This window comes from Gouania willdenowi, chromosome 22 (genome assembly GCF_900634775.1).
Source record: "Gouania willdenowi chromosome 22, fGouWil2.1, whole genome shotgun sequence".
Lineage (NCBI taxonomy): Eukaryota > Metazoa > Chordata > Actinopteri > Blenniiformes > Gobiesocidae > Gouania > Gouania willdenowi.
In genome coordinates this window covers 21,386,359-21,403,385 of record NC_041065.1, presented here as the reverse complement: position 1 = coordinate 21,403,385, position 17,027 = coordinate 21,386,359, and the positions used below count along the sequence as shown (strand labels likewise).

Here is a 17,027-nt window from a genome sequence, read left to right as displayed (position 1 = left end):
TGAACAGAGAGAAAAAGAAGCTCCTCTATCAGATGTAATGTCAGAACATTTGAAATAGGACACAGGATTGTATGTGTATGTATGTTTGTATATGTGTACACACAGGAGAGAAAGAGAGTAGAGCTATTATTCAAGCCCATCAATGGATAATACCTTGTGAATATTTTTCATAGGGGAGTCCCGATCCAATATCGGTATCGGCAGATACGCAAGGCTGCAATATCGGTACCATATCGGAAATAAAAAAGTTCTATCGGGACATCCCTACTTTTTTTTACAGATATAATAACAAGGATGGAATGTTTTCACCAGGATTTGGTTATTTTTTTGTCTGTTAGAAAGATTACGTTTGTACTACTTAACAAATTTTGACAAAAACGTATCCAAAGATGGAACTTAAACCATGGAAAATTCCATTAAATTATGTAGGGGATCTGGAACAACATAGTGATTCTGGATCAGTTTGAAAAATCTTTATCTCTCAAAATTGGCAAAATTTCAAGCATTCATATCTCGGTCTCCTGATCTTTATACAATTTGAATCAGTTATGTCGGGTTGGTTCCTCAAATATCCTATTGAGTTTCATTCTGATCAGATCCGGATTGCACATTTAATCATGGTTTTTCCTATCATGGTCCCATGATCAGGATTACTGATCCAGATAACTGCCAATAATAAACAAAAAGGATATTGACGCTCAGCAGCGGTTTGAACTTTCTCAGTGCTCTTGTTACAGTTGTTATTCGAGGTTGACGGAGTCTCCTAATCTAACATTATTTATATCCCGCATTTTCCAAATAGCATAAAAGATAACGGCAACATTATAGATAAAAGAAAAGGATCAACTATTTTTATTTTACTGTACTTAAGTAATATTTAAAGTAAATAAATACCCACCCTTCAAACAAAATATGAGAACAGCATACTTTAGAATTTTTAAAACATAGAATGTGGACAACTAAAGTTTCTGAATCACAAAATAAATACACAGTAAAAGGTTTAAAACAATTTGATCCCAATAAACATTACCGGTCTTTATTCAAAATGGAATTTACATTGAAGAACAAGTGTTTTTTATATAGATGTCACTGTGAGGAAACAGTAAAGAAATGGTTTTAATGTGTTTATTTAGACAGGTTCTCTCTCTGTCTGGTTCGATTGTCTTTGTTTATTTTTTACAAACAATACATACTTATTTCATCAGAAAATAATATATAGTATGGATGTTCTTGTAAACAATCAACTCCATTGAGAATCCTCTAAGTACGGTATGTTTATGAAATGAAGACTGACTAAAGCCTACTTTATTCAGACCTGTTCCGATACACTGCAGGTTATCATTTAAAAGATTTAGGAGATAATATTAACAAATACATTTGAGTTAACATCAGTTAGACTAAAAGAGTAATACGCAGCAGATTTGAAAAAAAAAAAAATCTTCAAGGTCAGCCTCTGAGTTTGTCTCGTGCAAAAAGAGGCATCGTGCTGAATGTGTGTCTTTGATTTGAGCATAGAACATTAAAAGGTCTCAGAGAAATCAATAAGGTAGTGAAGCAGAGCCCAGATTCAGCTCAGAGTGTAACGACTCATTGTCCAAAGGGCTGGAAGACCCAGATAGTGCAGTTTAATTTACTCATGACATTCACCCGTACACCGTTACCATTTGAGGTGTTATCACAGATGACCTTTTACATTTGTGGACAAAGCTTTCAACGGTGGACAGCAGCATCTTAGCTGCTGCTGTAGGTAGTGTGACCTCATCTAACAGGCTGGTTGGAGAGAAATATGAAGGAAAAAAATGCACAATCCACAGTCTGACTTTACAGTGAAGTTCATCTATACAGCTTGGCAGCTGAAGTGCTTTATGAAAAGAACTGTCAGTTGAACTCAGTCACTTTTAGAGCTGTGATCTTTAAGTTAAGAGTGATTGCATTATAAATCTATTTAGAGGTATATAAAACGCAAAACAAGTTATTACAATGCACTATTTACAAAATGTTCTTTAGGAACAGGGATACACCAATATGGATTTTTTTAGGGCCGATACCGATTTTTTTTTCTTCCCATCAGCCTTAGCCGATGCCGATTTTCTTGAACCGATATTTGGAGCCGATACTACTTTTGCTCCCTCAATTTACATCGTAAAAATTACACTATGATGATAACAAATGGTACGAGTGTCATTTTTTAAAAAAGGAACATTTATTGAAATTAACAAAGGTGAGGCAGAACGGCAAGTAAAAAATATTTAACAAATAATAAAAACATGTGATGTAGAACAAGAACAAGTAAAAAATATTTCTAATGCAGATCAGCGAATGCAACAGCCAGCCAAAACACGTAAAAAACGCAAAAATCGGCCGATGTATCGGTCTATCACTATTTAGGTGGCAAGCACAGTAACTCAACCAACAATTTATATCAAATAAAAAGTATAACACAGGAAAACTACGATGAAAAGATGATTATTTTATATTCAGAAAAAATAAAAATTTGATTTACCTACCAAAAACCCCACCCCTACTGTGTGTGTGATTTACCATGATCCTTACCTTATTTCATGAGGCCCAGTGCTGGAGTGGTGAGCGCTCACTAGATCCTGTGGTAGCAGGCAGCCTTTTTCTGTGCTCCATGACAATCTCTGAAGCTCATGAAGGACCACTGCCCCACACGCTTCAAGGTCCTGGTCGTTCAGACCCGCTCCATCACCACAAAGACTGTCCAACACACACAGAGCAATCAGCTATTGCCATGGAGCCCTGAGTTCAGGTTAGGAGAGCACTGACAGCTGCCTGCACTTCACAACGCACGCACACACACATTATCAATACATGAACTTTAACATGAATGTATGCAGACTCAAGTACCACAACATTAGCTTATCTTATCAACACACTGTGGGTCATGACACAAAATGGTCAGCACTTTATATAGCAGTTATTGTTAATACTATTTGTTGACACTTTTTTATATAACTTTCTTTTTTTTTTTTTTTTAATAATAGTTCATTTTTGTCAAAAATGTACATAAGCTGTCGATTTTTATTTGAATTACTATGAAATAGTATATAGTCAATTGATTCATGTTTAATTCTCATCAAGTTTTAAATATTATTATTTAATTACAACTACGGTATGTATTATTATTCTTTAGAGTCTTGTAATTTTCTGCAATCTAAAAAGAAATAAAAAATTAAAAAAAATCCAAGAAAAACGATATAATCTTGCCATAACATAATATTAAGAGGTAAGAATGCAAAATAAAAAGTTTTCAAAATATGCTTTACTATCCATGTATTATGGTTACTGTAACAATCACACATTTGAAAGGCTAAGAAAAGTGAAGATGCATCCATGGTGCTGATGGCTCTAATATAAGAGCCTTTAACAGAATGATATGTTTCTTAATTTTGCACAAAATACATCATTGCCAATAAACAAATGCATGCAGCATTTCATCAGGACAGGGAGGAATATGATTTATAAGTTTGAAGAAAGAAGGGGAGGATGTACCTAATGATGCGGTTGAGCCGACTCCCATCAATTGAAGAAACGCCATACACGCTGGTCTGTTTAGTGTGGAGTCGTCCTTCAATGCTATCCAGTAAATTAAACAGTCCTTCCTGAGAGAGGCTAAAAAAGAAGGCAGTCAAAAGAAATGATGGATTTTTATTTCAATGAGATAAAATGATACAAAATGATACTTCAATACATTTTTTTAGTAACTCAAGGACTGAGGAATAAATGGTCAACAGTTTAGTGTCAGTTAGAAGCACCATATAATTTTTTTTTTTTACTAATGTCTGTTGAAGCTGGGTTTTTGTTTAAAAAAGAATAGAAATAGGTTTAATGTCATGATTACACAACTGATGTTAGTGATAATTTGGCATTTTTAAAGGTTTAAAGAACCGATGACTCTATTATTGCCATAATCTCGCCGTTAAAAGTGTTGGGAAAGGGAACCAAAGAGAGTGGCCTCAGGAAGATTTCCTTTGGTGAGAGATTTAGTCTTTCATCTGGTCCAGTCTGAGGCTGCAAAATGAGAAATGGATGCTTAACGCTTGTGGATATTTAGAATCCATCTCTTTTTTCAGCATTAATCTCTGGGTGGCCCTCATTGAATTCTCCCACAAACCCCAAGCCGCCAGATCCCTGAGCCCCTGTACATGAAAAGAGAGAATTTATGACGATCTATAATTGGGCTTCTGGGTTAGAGGTCAGCCAACAATTGCTCTCTCTTTTCGCAGGTTGTGTCTTGGTAACATCCTGATTAAGCTGGGAGCTTAAATCATATCCATGAAGTTGTGTAGTGGGCAATTCATCTGTGTAAAGTCCTCTTCAGTAAAGGCTGAAATAGGAAACCCAAAGTTGTCTGTTTTCCATTTCTCTTATTGCCTGCTTGGGCCTTGAAATATTCTACCTTCTTCCCACTTCATTTATTCCCTTCAAAGGAAAGACTTGTAGCGAAGGAGAAAAGGGAATTTGCTGTGTTTTCCTGCAAATCCCCATTTCTGCCGCATGGCATTGTTGATCGCTTTAATGTCAAGGTCCCTAACCTCGCTTTAGACGATGCTGTTGTCCGTGTGTTGACATCATCAGGAGAGCATTGTTAGCCAAAAGGACGAGGTCAGACTCCATGCAGTATTTTCCTCTGGAGCTGTTACTATGGGGATATTTACCAAGCAGAGTAGCCTCACCACTAAATGATTGAACTCAGACAGAAATCTCACTGGGGAGACATAGTAACTCTCTCGTGTAAGCCGTGCTGTGCCTTTAACTCACAACGTGAAACATAACAGGAAGCAGTAAGCACTCATTAGCAGGTGAAAAAGGAAAATAACCTCAGCCATAATGATCTTTAACATTAGCTCGACTTGAAAACACAATGAAGTAAATTGGTCTCATAAAGTAATCACAAGAGCAAAAATGGTTTGGAAGCAACTGCGCAGGCTACATATAAGTCAAGATAATTACATTATATGTTACTTACAATAATAAGCCCTCGCCACATTTGTTACATGGCTTCACTCAAACAAGACATCCAGCTTTCAATTCATTTAAGCTCACACGTTTCTTTTTTATTATCAACTGCTTCAGAGGTAATTGCTTCAGATTGTAATAGTAGGTAAAGTGGATTGATTGTTAATAAAATATCGTGAAGATATTCTTCTCGACTTTCAACGCCTAAACCTGCTTACAGGGTCATAGGAAAATACGCATGCCTCTCTATTCCTGTTACATCTGTCCCAAGTCAGCGTGTCTTTGTGCGTTTTCAACTAGGGGTGGGAACCTCTAAGTACCTCACGATACAATACGCGATACAAAGCTCTCGATAACTATCTCACGATATGACGATACTGCAATTATCGATATATTGGTCAGAAATCAATCTACACTAATCTGTGACATAACAAGAAAAAAAAAGATTAAGCAAAAAATAGCCACCATTATAGTGCAATATTCCTGTAAACAAAATATTAGTTTCTTCAACAAACAGTGACAACATTTCTGTGAAGACCTACCTGCATTTTAATGACAAAGCAGATATATATACTGTATATATATTATTTTTTAAATCGATACTTATATTAATAATCGATCGTGCAAAAAAATATTGCGATATATCGCCGTATCGAGATATTGTCACACTCCTACTTTCAACTTCCGGAAATGTAGTCCATGTCCAAAGGTCTCAATTGCTGCCTACAGTATTCTACAATTGAATAAAATACATCAAAAATGAATTGGGGGGGAAAAAAAAGAAAAAGTTTAATATTTTAAACGAGCATGATGTGTCAGTTTTTGTTTTTGACTTTTCTTAGCAGTGAAAAAATTGATCTTATTTATGTTATTAGATATTTTGCATTTTATATTTACATGAGTTAAAAATGATACCTTGAATATATGTAAGTATGTTATAAGGTTATTTTTCAAACTGCATTTTTTATTTATTTTTTTCCCTTTCCAAAAAAATTAATCGTGAGCCCAGTATCGTATATCGTCTCCTAAGCTTTAGATATCGTCCCACCCCTCGCATCAGATATTTTAGTCACACAGCGTCATCTCTACCAATCCCACTATGCCTCCTTTTATGACCGATTGGCTAATATGTCGGACTACAAGTAATAAAAACGACAAATAATCACTCTTGCTCTCTGAAAAAAGGCTGGTGGTAAAATATAATAAGAATCTAATGAATGACTCAGCCAGGTGAGCTGGAGAAAGCGACGGACAGAAAGAGTAAAAGTGAGAGACAGAAAATAGAGTGGGAGAGAAAGAGAGGGAGCTCTGTGGGCTTTACATCAAAGCTTCTGGGTTTCCGCTCATACACAGAGGCTGACAGTGTTAACAAAGAAAGCTGAAGTCCCCCCGACACCACCACTACCACCGTCGTCTCGCTCAGCACAGGCCAACTACGGTTCCTCTCGGGGTTACGCCACAAAAAGTATGGAAGACCACACATAAACACAGTCCAGCACAAAAACAACTGCAGCTCCCTGGGATATAGAAAATATAATCCTACCCTAACAGTTAGCCAAAAAAAACACTTAGTTGATGACTATGGATTTGATACTAATTAGACAAAAAGTTATCAATTTTTAAGCCCTTTTTTTTAAAATGATAAATACAATAATTGCACTAGATATTCTGAATGTTATGCTCCAAGCTAAATATTTTCAGGCTTTAAAATGTTAGGATTGTTTTACAAGCCTTGGGAAGATACTCGGGTAACTTCCTACAGCTTCAAATTAAATGTAAGACTTTTTAATGCCATTTGAAATAAACATTTAAGGCTGACTTCACAGTAAACACAATTGGGAGAAATACCACATCAATTACATAAGGTTAGGGTCCATTTTTTCCAGTGTATAGTGCAGATGTGCAACTGACGGCCCCCAAAAGTAAACACAGAAAAATACACCAAAAAAAAAAAACAGACAAAAATAACCAGAAATCTATGAAACAACAAAAATGGAAAAAAATTAAAACCATTAGGAAAAATCTTTGTTAGACAGGCAATATTCGTTAAATTTACATTTCATAAAAAGTTGCTACAAGCATGACGCACATTTGCACAGAGTCCTGCTGCAACCACGTCTATGGTTTGTAAATCATATATATTTTTTAAAACTATTTATTTTGAATCGTAAGACTAATTACAATCATAAAATCATATTTATGTGTTAAAATATAAGACTTTTGAAACATTCATTAAGACATTTTAATGACAATTAAGGCTTTTTATTTAGATACATGAATTTAATGCCTTTTAAGACTTTTAAAGGATTTGCAGGAACCCTGGTACTTTAAACAGATATCAGGATATACTAAATACAGCTATTTTAGCTTTTGTACATTAGCAAAAAAATTAAATAAAATATTGTAAAAATATTTTCTGAAAGACAACACGGGAAAGACAAAGGCCTCGGGTTTGCTTTTAAGAATAAAGAATAAATAAAAAGTATAGCGTAAAAAAAAATATACATATACTCAGTGGAAATGGTAGAGGCAACACATGAAATCATTTAAACAGGATTTTATGTGACTCTAACCCCCCCATCCAAATTCATCCTTCAACTCAGAAGCCATCATCACGCCAAGGATTTGTGGCGCTAAGTGCTGTCCACATGCCCACCCTCCAGAACACTCTATGGTGTCACAAATTTCCTCCTCCACCGGGGACTTCCTGAGGTCTCTCAAGCAGAAAATTGCTCTGTTACTACATTATCTTGGATTATGGCAGTAAAGTCGGTGACAGGTAGTGAGCTCTCCCTGTAAGATGCATCAGTGCCGCCACCACAGTCAGCAGCTGAGCTACAGGGAGCGTGGCAGTGTGGACCGTGACACTCACAATCCTCTGTGTCAGTCTGGGATGACTTCACGCTGCCTTCACTTGCTGCCATTACCAGCGCTTTGCAGTTTAACTTGGCTGGGTCTTTTTTTTTTCCCCCCAGTTTGTTTAGCCAATGCCAGTATCAGGGACACACACGAGGGCCTTCATTGTGCACATTTAGGAAAACATAAAAAAAAAAAATAGAAAATGTGCGTTGCTTTATACATGTCAAACAGCTTCTAACTTTTTTTCTTCTTAAATAAAAAAAGTAAAACCAAACTTTTATTTTGTTATCAAATCTATTAAAAATTCTGAGATAATCTGAATACAACATTGCGTCTCATTTCTTTACAATATTGGTAACACTTTATAATAACTATCCGTTATAAGTAGTTAATAAATCATTAATAAACTGTTAGCTATTGAGTTGTAAATTCCTATAACAAACTATTAACAACTGATCTGTAAAGTGTGAGTTAATATACTGTATATATTAACTCATTAGTACTGGACAATATATCGGGATTCAAGATATATCGCGTTTTGTATTTTGGCGATACAGAAAATTACAATATTGCCTATATCGATATAAAACATTTGTTTTAAGAGTCGCTGCTTTCACTACTTCTCAGAACAGCATGAAAAGCACAGTGAGATGGATATCTGAGTGTGTCCTAACCCAGACATTCCATTAAAAATGCTCACTCACACATGCTGTCCCTTATAGGCGAAAAAGCCAAAACTGTTTGTTAATAAATGCACCTGTGTGGCATTTTGCATCAGCAAATTTAACCCAGAATTGTCTTTCTGTTAAGACTTTATTTTTAAATTAAAATTAGTATTAGTATTAGAGTATTATATCGTATATCGCCATTTTGAGAAAAAATATCGAGATATGAGTTTTGGTCCATATAGCCGAGCGCTAACTCATAAAAGTATCAGTTATTAGCTTATACTGGGACATTATTCTAAAGTTGCAACTATATACTTGCAACTTTAGAATAATGTTCCAATAACGTATATAAAGTTTTAACTAATTAACAAGTCATTTGTAAGCAGTTTGCTAATACCTTAGTCATGATCTATTACTAATTTATGAGATATAGTTATAAATCATTAACATACAATTAACATGGAATGTGTAAATTGTTAACTTTCAGCTTGTAAGCAGAAAAAATTAACAATCTATAAGGCACAGTTATAAATCCTTAACCGTTAGTAAATGAGTTATAAATTGCTTGTTGAATATTTGCTAACAGTTTATTAATGAACTATTAACTACTTATAATGGATAGTTATTATAAAGTGTTACCATGATATTTTATATATTTGGTAGGGATGTCCCGATACAACTTTTTCATTTGCGAAATGATACCGATATTGCAGCCTTGCGTATTGGCCGATACCAATATTATTGCGATATCAGCGTGATTTTTTTTTTCTCTCTCTCGCTTTTCTATAATCAAAACATAATAATTACTTATTTTGTAGTGTGGAATGTCAGAAAAGGCTCGATCAAGTGATGTCACTCAAACAGAGAACAGTAATCAGCAACAGTAGGAATGAGAAAAACTGACTCATTTATTATTAACCAATTGGTTGCATAACTTTAAACCTTCAATATAATATCTACAGTATTTAACAATTGAATAAAATGAATAAAAAATGGATTGAAAAAAGAAAAAATCTGAAATTCTGGAAATTTGAATCCGATATCCGTTTTCAGGCTAATATCGGACCAATATCCGATATTGATATTGGATCAAATACAATAGATATTGTTTGATGAAGTTATTAAACACACATAAGAATGTTGGATAAACCTTACCTCATTAGAGGCATTTCCAAAGCTGGGGGTTCACTGTTTAACTGGGATATGTTTGTGGATCCATTAGAGCGTTTGGACACTTCAGGACTCTGACGCTGGTTGTAATCCAGGCTCTCTGCGGATGCTGCCCTCCTATCAGAAGCCACGCCCTCTGGCAGATCTTCCTCCAGTTCAGATGGCGTCAGGGAGATGGAGAGGTCACTGGCACTGCTTTCCGACAACTGCACATCTGAACTTGATGTGCTAGCACTCTCTTGCTTGCCTGAACGCAAATACAACATGAGATATCTCGAAAAACAATGGCCGCGTTTACATGGGAGCTAATAGTTAAATCCTCTTTAAACTGACCTTGTAAACACTTTATTCCTAATGCAAATTAGAAAGTGAAACCGCATGTTATTGTCGAGCTGCTGTCCAATCAGAAGCCTTCCCAACCCCCAGACTAAAAGAGGAATTGAATAAAGCTGAATAAACCGGTTTTCCATGTAAACCTCAATTCGGAATTATTATTTCCATGTAAACACGAAGCGGAACACTTTCATTCCGAATAATTTAATTCGGAATAACTAATTCTGAATTAAAAAAACATCATGTAACCGTGGCCAATATGTTAAATCCTAAATTTCAGAAAAACAAAACAAGCATCAATGCAAACCTGGTGCAGTCTCTTCCTCAGGCATCAAATGGCCAGGTCTTGTTTCTTTGTCTTCCTCCTGTGAGACTATGTGTTCAGCATTCTCTGCCTCCACGTGTCCATCGCTGTCGAGGGAATCATTCTTCTCTGGCTTAGTCAAGGTCACCAGAGGTGAAAGATCTTGTTCATTATCACTTCCTGAAGCCACGGTGCGAGCCGTGGTCGTTAGGGCGTGAACAGATGGCAGCAGCTCCACCGCACTGTCATGTTTGTCACCTAAATTATCATCGTCGGGGGAATCGTTTGAGCCCCAAATGTCATCTGATAAATGTGCGCGCCTGCTAGCGGTGTCCTCTCCGCAAACTCTGAAGTCCTTCAAAAGACCACTTGGTAGACGTTTGCCGGAGTGGCGGCTGCGATTGGGTGAACGATGCGATGCTTGGGGTGAGTGTACACTTGTGGTGTGGGTTTCAGTGCCCAGCTCTCTGAGCGTCTGGTGGTTCAGAAAATGCTCCACTGGCAACTGTGTAAGATCCTTGGCTGGGTGAGAGGTATCCCACTCTTTTCTGCTCACAGTCCTAACCTGCACACATCAAACATCTTTTTAGATGAAATATTATCCAGCTGACCACAGACAGAATAAGAAAATTCTCAGCTCAATATGAATACTCGGAAAAGTGTCATTTTTGCTTAAGGTTAAGAGCATGTTTCACAGAAAGAAATTCAGCTCAAGTATGTTAACCAGCCACTCTACAACAGTGAATAAGAGAAGCTTTTTTGGGCCAAGGTCAGAATTCTTTTCAGAAGAGTTTTCTGAAAAATGTAGCAAGATCGATGTCTTAACTTTTAATCTTATTAGAAATCCCTCAGACAAGTTTTGATTTATGTCTTCAATGTCACCAAGGGGAGGAGAGAGAAGCAAAAAAGGCTCCCTGGGAACATAACAACAAAAAGCACAGCTTCTGTTTCTTTTCTGATAAGCGTCTTAAATACCAAACAGTTAGCTGCTTAATAACATTCACTGTAAACCATGCAGCCTGCCCAGCAGATCCACAAAGTAGGTAAAAAAAGAGGAAAAGTTAATTTCTTGGCTGAGTGATTCCATCGGTAGCTGCAGGGCAAAGTAGAAAGTGTTTCACTAAAGTAGCAATTGATTCTTCTATCAATCTGCAGCACGCGTGTGCTCTTCCAAGGAATGTATTAAATATGAAAATCATATCCCGTTATCATCTGTCTCCAGCTTTCAGGCCGGTAAGCTTCCCTTAATGAATGCTGCAGCCTGAGGGACATGCACACTGCCAGCCAATGGCTTGTATGCATAATGGAGTGACGGTACCATTTTGCTCATTACAATATCGACAGGCTGGGGGGGGGGGGGGACTGCACACAGTTACAAGTGACTGCTCTAGATAGCACGCTGCAAGTTATTATGAAATGTCTAAGACATTTCATCTAAAAGAGCTTTACAGCTTTAACTTCTTTAACTTAAGGGAGAAAGCAGCTATGGGCTTGAACTACATCACTTCACCAGATTCAGCAGCTAGAATTAGACACCTGTGCCTTTACAGATACACACACTCCTCCAAAGATTTACACAGCGTGATACCTGCTCCTATTTGTTACGCTAAACCTAAAAAACACAACATGTAATAAAAAAAATCAACTTACAAACAGTGAAAAGGTAATGATGGATCCAGCATGACAAAAGAGGATTGAAGACCTCGTTATTTTTTTTTTTTTAGTTGTTTAAGAAATATTTTAATTTTCATAAATTGAAAATGCACAGATTTGATAAAACAAAGAAAGTGTTAAATACAACTCGAGGGTTCTTACCAGCGTTGGGATCAATTATAATCATAATCGCGTAATTGATATTTAATTACAATTATGATACAGTTACAATTGCAATTGTAATTGAAAATATGTGTTGCTGTTGTAATCATAATTGAATTTTAATTGAGTTCGGATAATTCACTTTAAATTTACTTGAAAATTCACATTATTTACAATTTAAGTAAACGCAAACCCGTGGAACTATGATACAGTTCTATGTCTTACACATAGGTAAAAAAATTTTAAAATATTTTTCAGATCAAGCCCACACCAATAATATTAATACCGATATTTTCATTGATTAGGAAGCATAACAAGGTAACCAAGAGATGAAAAACAAATTGAATCGTAGATCATATTTTTAGCTGATTTAAGACATGTGTCAAACTAACCCCTTATCATAAGAGATGCTAACAGAAAGCTAGCACAAGAGGACGGTTACATTTCATGGGGTTATTTATTAAAGGCTCAGTAATTGTGATTAATTCAATTTCAACTCCAGTAATTGAGAAAGTAATTGGCCTTCAGGGTTAAAATAATAATTGTAATTTTAATTGCAATTCTAAAAAATGCTGGTCACTGTAATCGTAAATGAGTTGTAATTGAACATAGATAATTGATGATATCATTGTAATTGAATAATGTAATTGACCCCAACCCTGGCTCTTACTATAACGGAGCACAGGTCTTATTGTGTAATATAAGAATTACCTTTGCTTTCTCAACTTCCAACTGCATTTTTCTTCTTGCTTCCATTTCACTGGAAATCCTTTTGAAATAGTTTGCCTGTACAACACACGCGCACGCACACGCACACACAATCTTCATTAAAACAATAGAACATTTGGCTTTCATGTATCAGTTAAATGATAAACTGCACAAGCAATTGTCTGCTAGAGTGCTGGTGATGAATATCATCTGCATCTGATGTCAAAGTAAACTGTTTAAGTCGAAACATGACAGTAAGTCAGTCTCAGTCATTCCCCGAGAGGGGTTTTCCTGAGTGAACGTCCCTCATGTCGCTGCTGACATCCCTCATCATTTATCTGACCGAGCAGACTGACTGCTTTCATCCCAACTCCATCCCTCATCCGACTGAACGTATCAGCCTTGTTCCCAGCACTTGGATAATCTCAAATACATCACTGCTGTTCATTTTAACTTGAAATTTAATATAAGTGACAATGTTGTATAAACCATTCTTGTTGTATTTAAACTAAAATGCAGTAAGACGGGATGATTATGTGAGAGAGAGTGTATTTGTTAGCAGCAAAAAAGGAGGTATCGTTTAACTTTAAAGTGTTAGGCGGCAGGGCAGCCAAAATAACAACAAACATGCAGAACTCATAAAGCATCAAGAGGAAATAAACCAACTGCTTGAGGGGAGAGAATGACTAAACCTCTGGAGCACTTCACAGTCTCTATATTGGGCAATTAACTCAGTGTGTCATAATTAGCCAATTTTGTTAATTTGATATTAAGCTGTCAAGCACTGTCGTTGTGTTTTAAGTGATAATCTGACTGGCTCATTGTTTTCTCCCTCGTTCATTTCCCTGTTGTGATAAATTGCACAGTTTGAGTGTTTACTATTGTCACATCAAGCCATTACAAGCAAATATTTCCAGTCTGCGTTAAAATTACAGCCTGGCATTAAAGGGTACCTGTAGTGAATTTTAATTGGAAGCTCTATCAAAAGATCATATATAATACGAGAGGTTTCGTCTGGTTATTTTCTTTAAAAGTCCTCAGACTGCCGGGGAGGAGGACTACCCGGCTCGTCGGCGAGAGGCACAGAAAATGCACCAAGTCATAGACTGGTGTTGTAGCAATAATTGTGACCTGACAAAATGGTGTTTTTGGGGGCTGAAGTCCACATTTACTCATAGGCTTTAGCCACCATATCGTCAGCCATGTTCTGTTTAAGGGGGTGTAAGGGCCATTTAGGGGTAAACATGGAGACGGAGTCACCATTTTATCGTGTCACACATTTTGTCCCAAGACCTGTCTACAACTTGGGGCATAATGCCGGCCACTATGTCTCTCTGACGACCAGGTTTTTCTAATCCTTGCTGCTCTACAATGACTTTAAAAAAATGACCTGACTAAACTTCTCTGATCTTTTGATAGAACTTGCCACTACAGGTGCAAAAGAGTGTGTGATGCATGTTCAGAATAGAACAGAGTTTATTGCCATATGTACAAGTTAAAAAGAACAGGTATTATGGAATTCTGGCGTGAGGTGTTAATCGCTTCTCATGAACCCATGTATACTACACAATGCACGACACACGATTTAACCGAGACACGACCCGATCCCAAAAATAGACGCACGAGTCAAAAATCAGCTCAAAATGGGCCAAAAATCGCACAGTGTATGCCTGCGTTTATTGAGTTGTAGATATCTCATCCCCTCCAACCACACAAATTCAATGAAACTCCACAATAGTTGCCAGGGTGCACAGTTATCCCATGCTTATATCACTTGATAGCAGTCATTTTTACTCTAAATGTGTTGAAAGAACTCACAATTTTTCCCAAATCCTCCAATTTTCCTCAAATGATTCAGTAAATGTCACCAAATTAAATCAATATTGGTCAAATTAAATTGAAAGTGAATATTCTGTAGGGACTGATATCGGTCACTTATTGCTTGGATATTGTCGGTGCCTTACATATCAGCAAACTATAGGGCACATTATTGTTGAAATTGTTTGTTTTCCCACTTAAAATCTGTGGCACACTGGAAATCAATGTGTGTACGTGCGTGCGCGTCATACCTTCTGTTGTTGCAAAGGGCCACGGTCAGGTCTGTAATCCCTAATGCTGATTTCCATGCACTCAACATCTCGCAGAAGCTCAAGGTTTCTCATTTTCGCTCGTGCTTCCCTGTTGCTGATTTCCTGGAGATATCTGCGCAGTTTGGAACACTTTATCTGTGAGCTGAAGGCAGTGGAGAACGCTTATTCAAAGGAAATATTATCCAAGTGCATTATCAAAAATATATGTAAGAGCTAGGCGTCTCCAAAGAAAAGGTTAAGCACAATACATTTACATTTGCATACATATACACATCTCACTCTCAGCTCTCCTATCTAACTAAGCTCAGTCGTTTTGACCTGGGATGTTATTATTTTCATGATTGTCTTTACAGTAAAGGTGAAAATAAACTGAAGGAAGTACTTTCAAGGGGCCAGATTAGTGCGGTAATAATTCAGCTGGATAAACTATTGCAAACTGTGACTTTGTCTTTCTTAAGTTCAGCTCAGCAGTCGGGCCAGGACAACATGAGGCCTATGTGTGTTCAACATAAAGTTAAATTCTGTTGGTTCAGGAAGGACACCATAACAGGCTGTCGGCTCCCACTGCCTTTTTATTTTTTTATTGAATGCTACCTCTGACTCTGAATGCATTATTTTGTGCTTTTATGTTCTTCCTTGAACTTTATTTTGGAATTTTGAGTTGAAGAGCAATAAACATATACTGCAATGTTAAGGAATTCATGTTTTGTTTTTTATCTTTTCTTTTTTTCATTTTAGATATGTAAATCAACATGTATAAATTACTTTTAGTCAATTAATGGGAAGATAATCGATGATCAAATTGAGCCGAATCGAATCGAACTGGAAAAATGAATCGTTAGATTAATCGATGCATCTAAAAAATAATCGTGAGATGAATCGTTTAAAAAATAATCGTTTATCCCAGCCCTACTCAACAGTATCCAATAAAAGCTGAGTAAAACAACATAACAGTGTTACTATGGGGACACTAAGATTTAGTGGCAATAAATCACCGTAGTAACAGTTTTTATTTGTACCTGAATGAGCAAATCATGCCTGTTAAAACTTTTTTCAACAGTCATCTGCAGAATTAAAACAGTGTCTACCTTTCAGAAAAATCAGGATATGATCAATCAATACACATCATTTAATTATATATTTTTTTAATACCATAATGCTAAATACACTCTCTAATACAATGATAACTTCTAATGTAACACTTGTCGATATTTACCTTGCAGAGAGGGCTGAATGTCAAAGTTTTGTGTAATAACAAAGTAACAACACTTACACTCTTTTATCAGATCTGCTGTAAGTAAATAGTTCCCTCTCCAACTCCAGTCTCCTTTTCTCCCTGTAAAAAGACACAAATGAATACAATAAAAGTTGTATGGCTAACCCTAATTCAATGTTGTATAAAGCTAATTACTCATAATAAAGCTAGCTTCCCTGTGTGTGTGCTAATAACAATATAAGTCCACTTTTAGAAGATTTGGGCAGACAATTTCCCTAACGAGCTTCACAATTGTGCACATAACTATCAAATAAGAGACTTCTTATGTCAACACGTCGTAAAAACGAGCTATTTCTGTGTATGTATAGTAAGCTAGGTGATTAGCATAGCAGGCAGCACGGAGCTAAGGAACAGCATCCCCGTTAGCGAAGTCACACTCCCTCACCTCATCCGCAAACCGTCTTGAATCGATGTTATCTTCTCCAAATAACGTTGATCGATGTGATCCACGTTTGCCATTTTTTTTTTCTTTTAGCCGGCTTCGGTGCTACCGCTGCTGCTGAAGCACAGAGTCGGACGTGGAGGAAGAAGAGAGGCGGGAGGAAGAGGAGGGCGTCCCATGTGTACCCTGGTTGCCATGGCCACCGCAGCCCACGTGGAGAGCGCGCCGGTGGCGAGTGACGTCGTGTTTTGTTTTTTTTTAGTTTTTTTTGTTTTGTTTTGAAAGCAGCCTCTTTTCAGGGACGCGGGGCTGTTTTTAAAGCGACCACACGGTAAAAACAATCTTTTTGAATCTTAACACTACATTTTAATGCTCTGTAAGGCTCATGTCGCCTATACCTGGCACCTGCTGGCTGTGTAACCCTTTTTTTTTAACCCTCCTC

General features: G+C 36.8%; 1 protein-coding gene across 6 annotated transcripts in view; it reads right to left on the bottom strand.

Annotated features, from left to right (window-relative positions):
* kiz (kizuna centrosomal protein) overlaps window positions 1-16,778 on the bottom strand; it is a 40,993-nt gene extending 24,215 nt beyond the window's left edge. For 5 of the 6 annotated variants that reach the window (XM_028438907.1, XM_028438909.1, XM_028438910.1 and 2 more), the window contains exons 1-8: window positions 16,589-16,778; window positions 16,201-16,263; window positions 14,907-15,069; window positions 12,841-12,915; window positions 10,318-10,879; window positions 9,663-9,924; window positions 3,514-3,633; window positions 2,554-2,718 (exon numbers count right to left, since the gene is read on the bottom strand). In XM_028438907.1, coding sequence (XP_028294708.1) covers window positions 2,554-2,718; window positions 3,514-3,633; window positions 9,663-9,924; window positions 10,318-10,879; window positions 12,841-12,915; window positions 14,907-15,069; window positions 16,201-16,263; window positions 16,589-16,662 — 1,484 coding nt within the window. In that variant the 5' untranslated portion in view covers window positions 16,663-16,778. The remainder of the gene's footprint in view (window positions 1-2,553; window positions 2,719-3,513; window positions 3,634-9,662; window positions 9,925-10,317; window positions 10,880-12,840; window positions 12,916-14,906; window positions 15,070-16,200; window positions 16,264-16,588) is intronic. The other variant, XM_028438908.1, reaches the window with a different exon arrangement.
* Window positions 16,779-17,027: the final 249 nt, after the last annotated feature.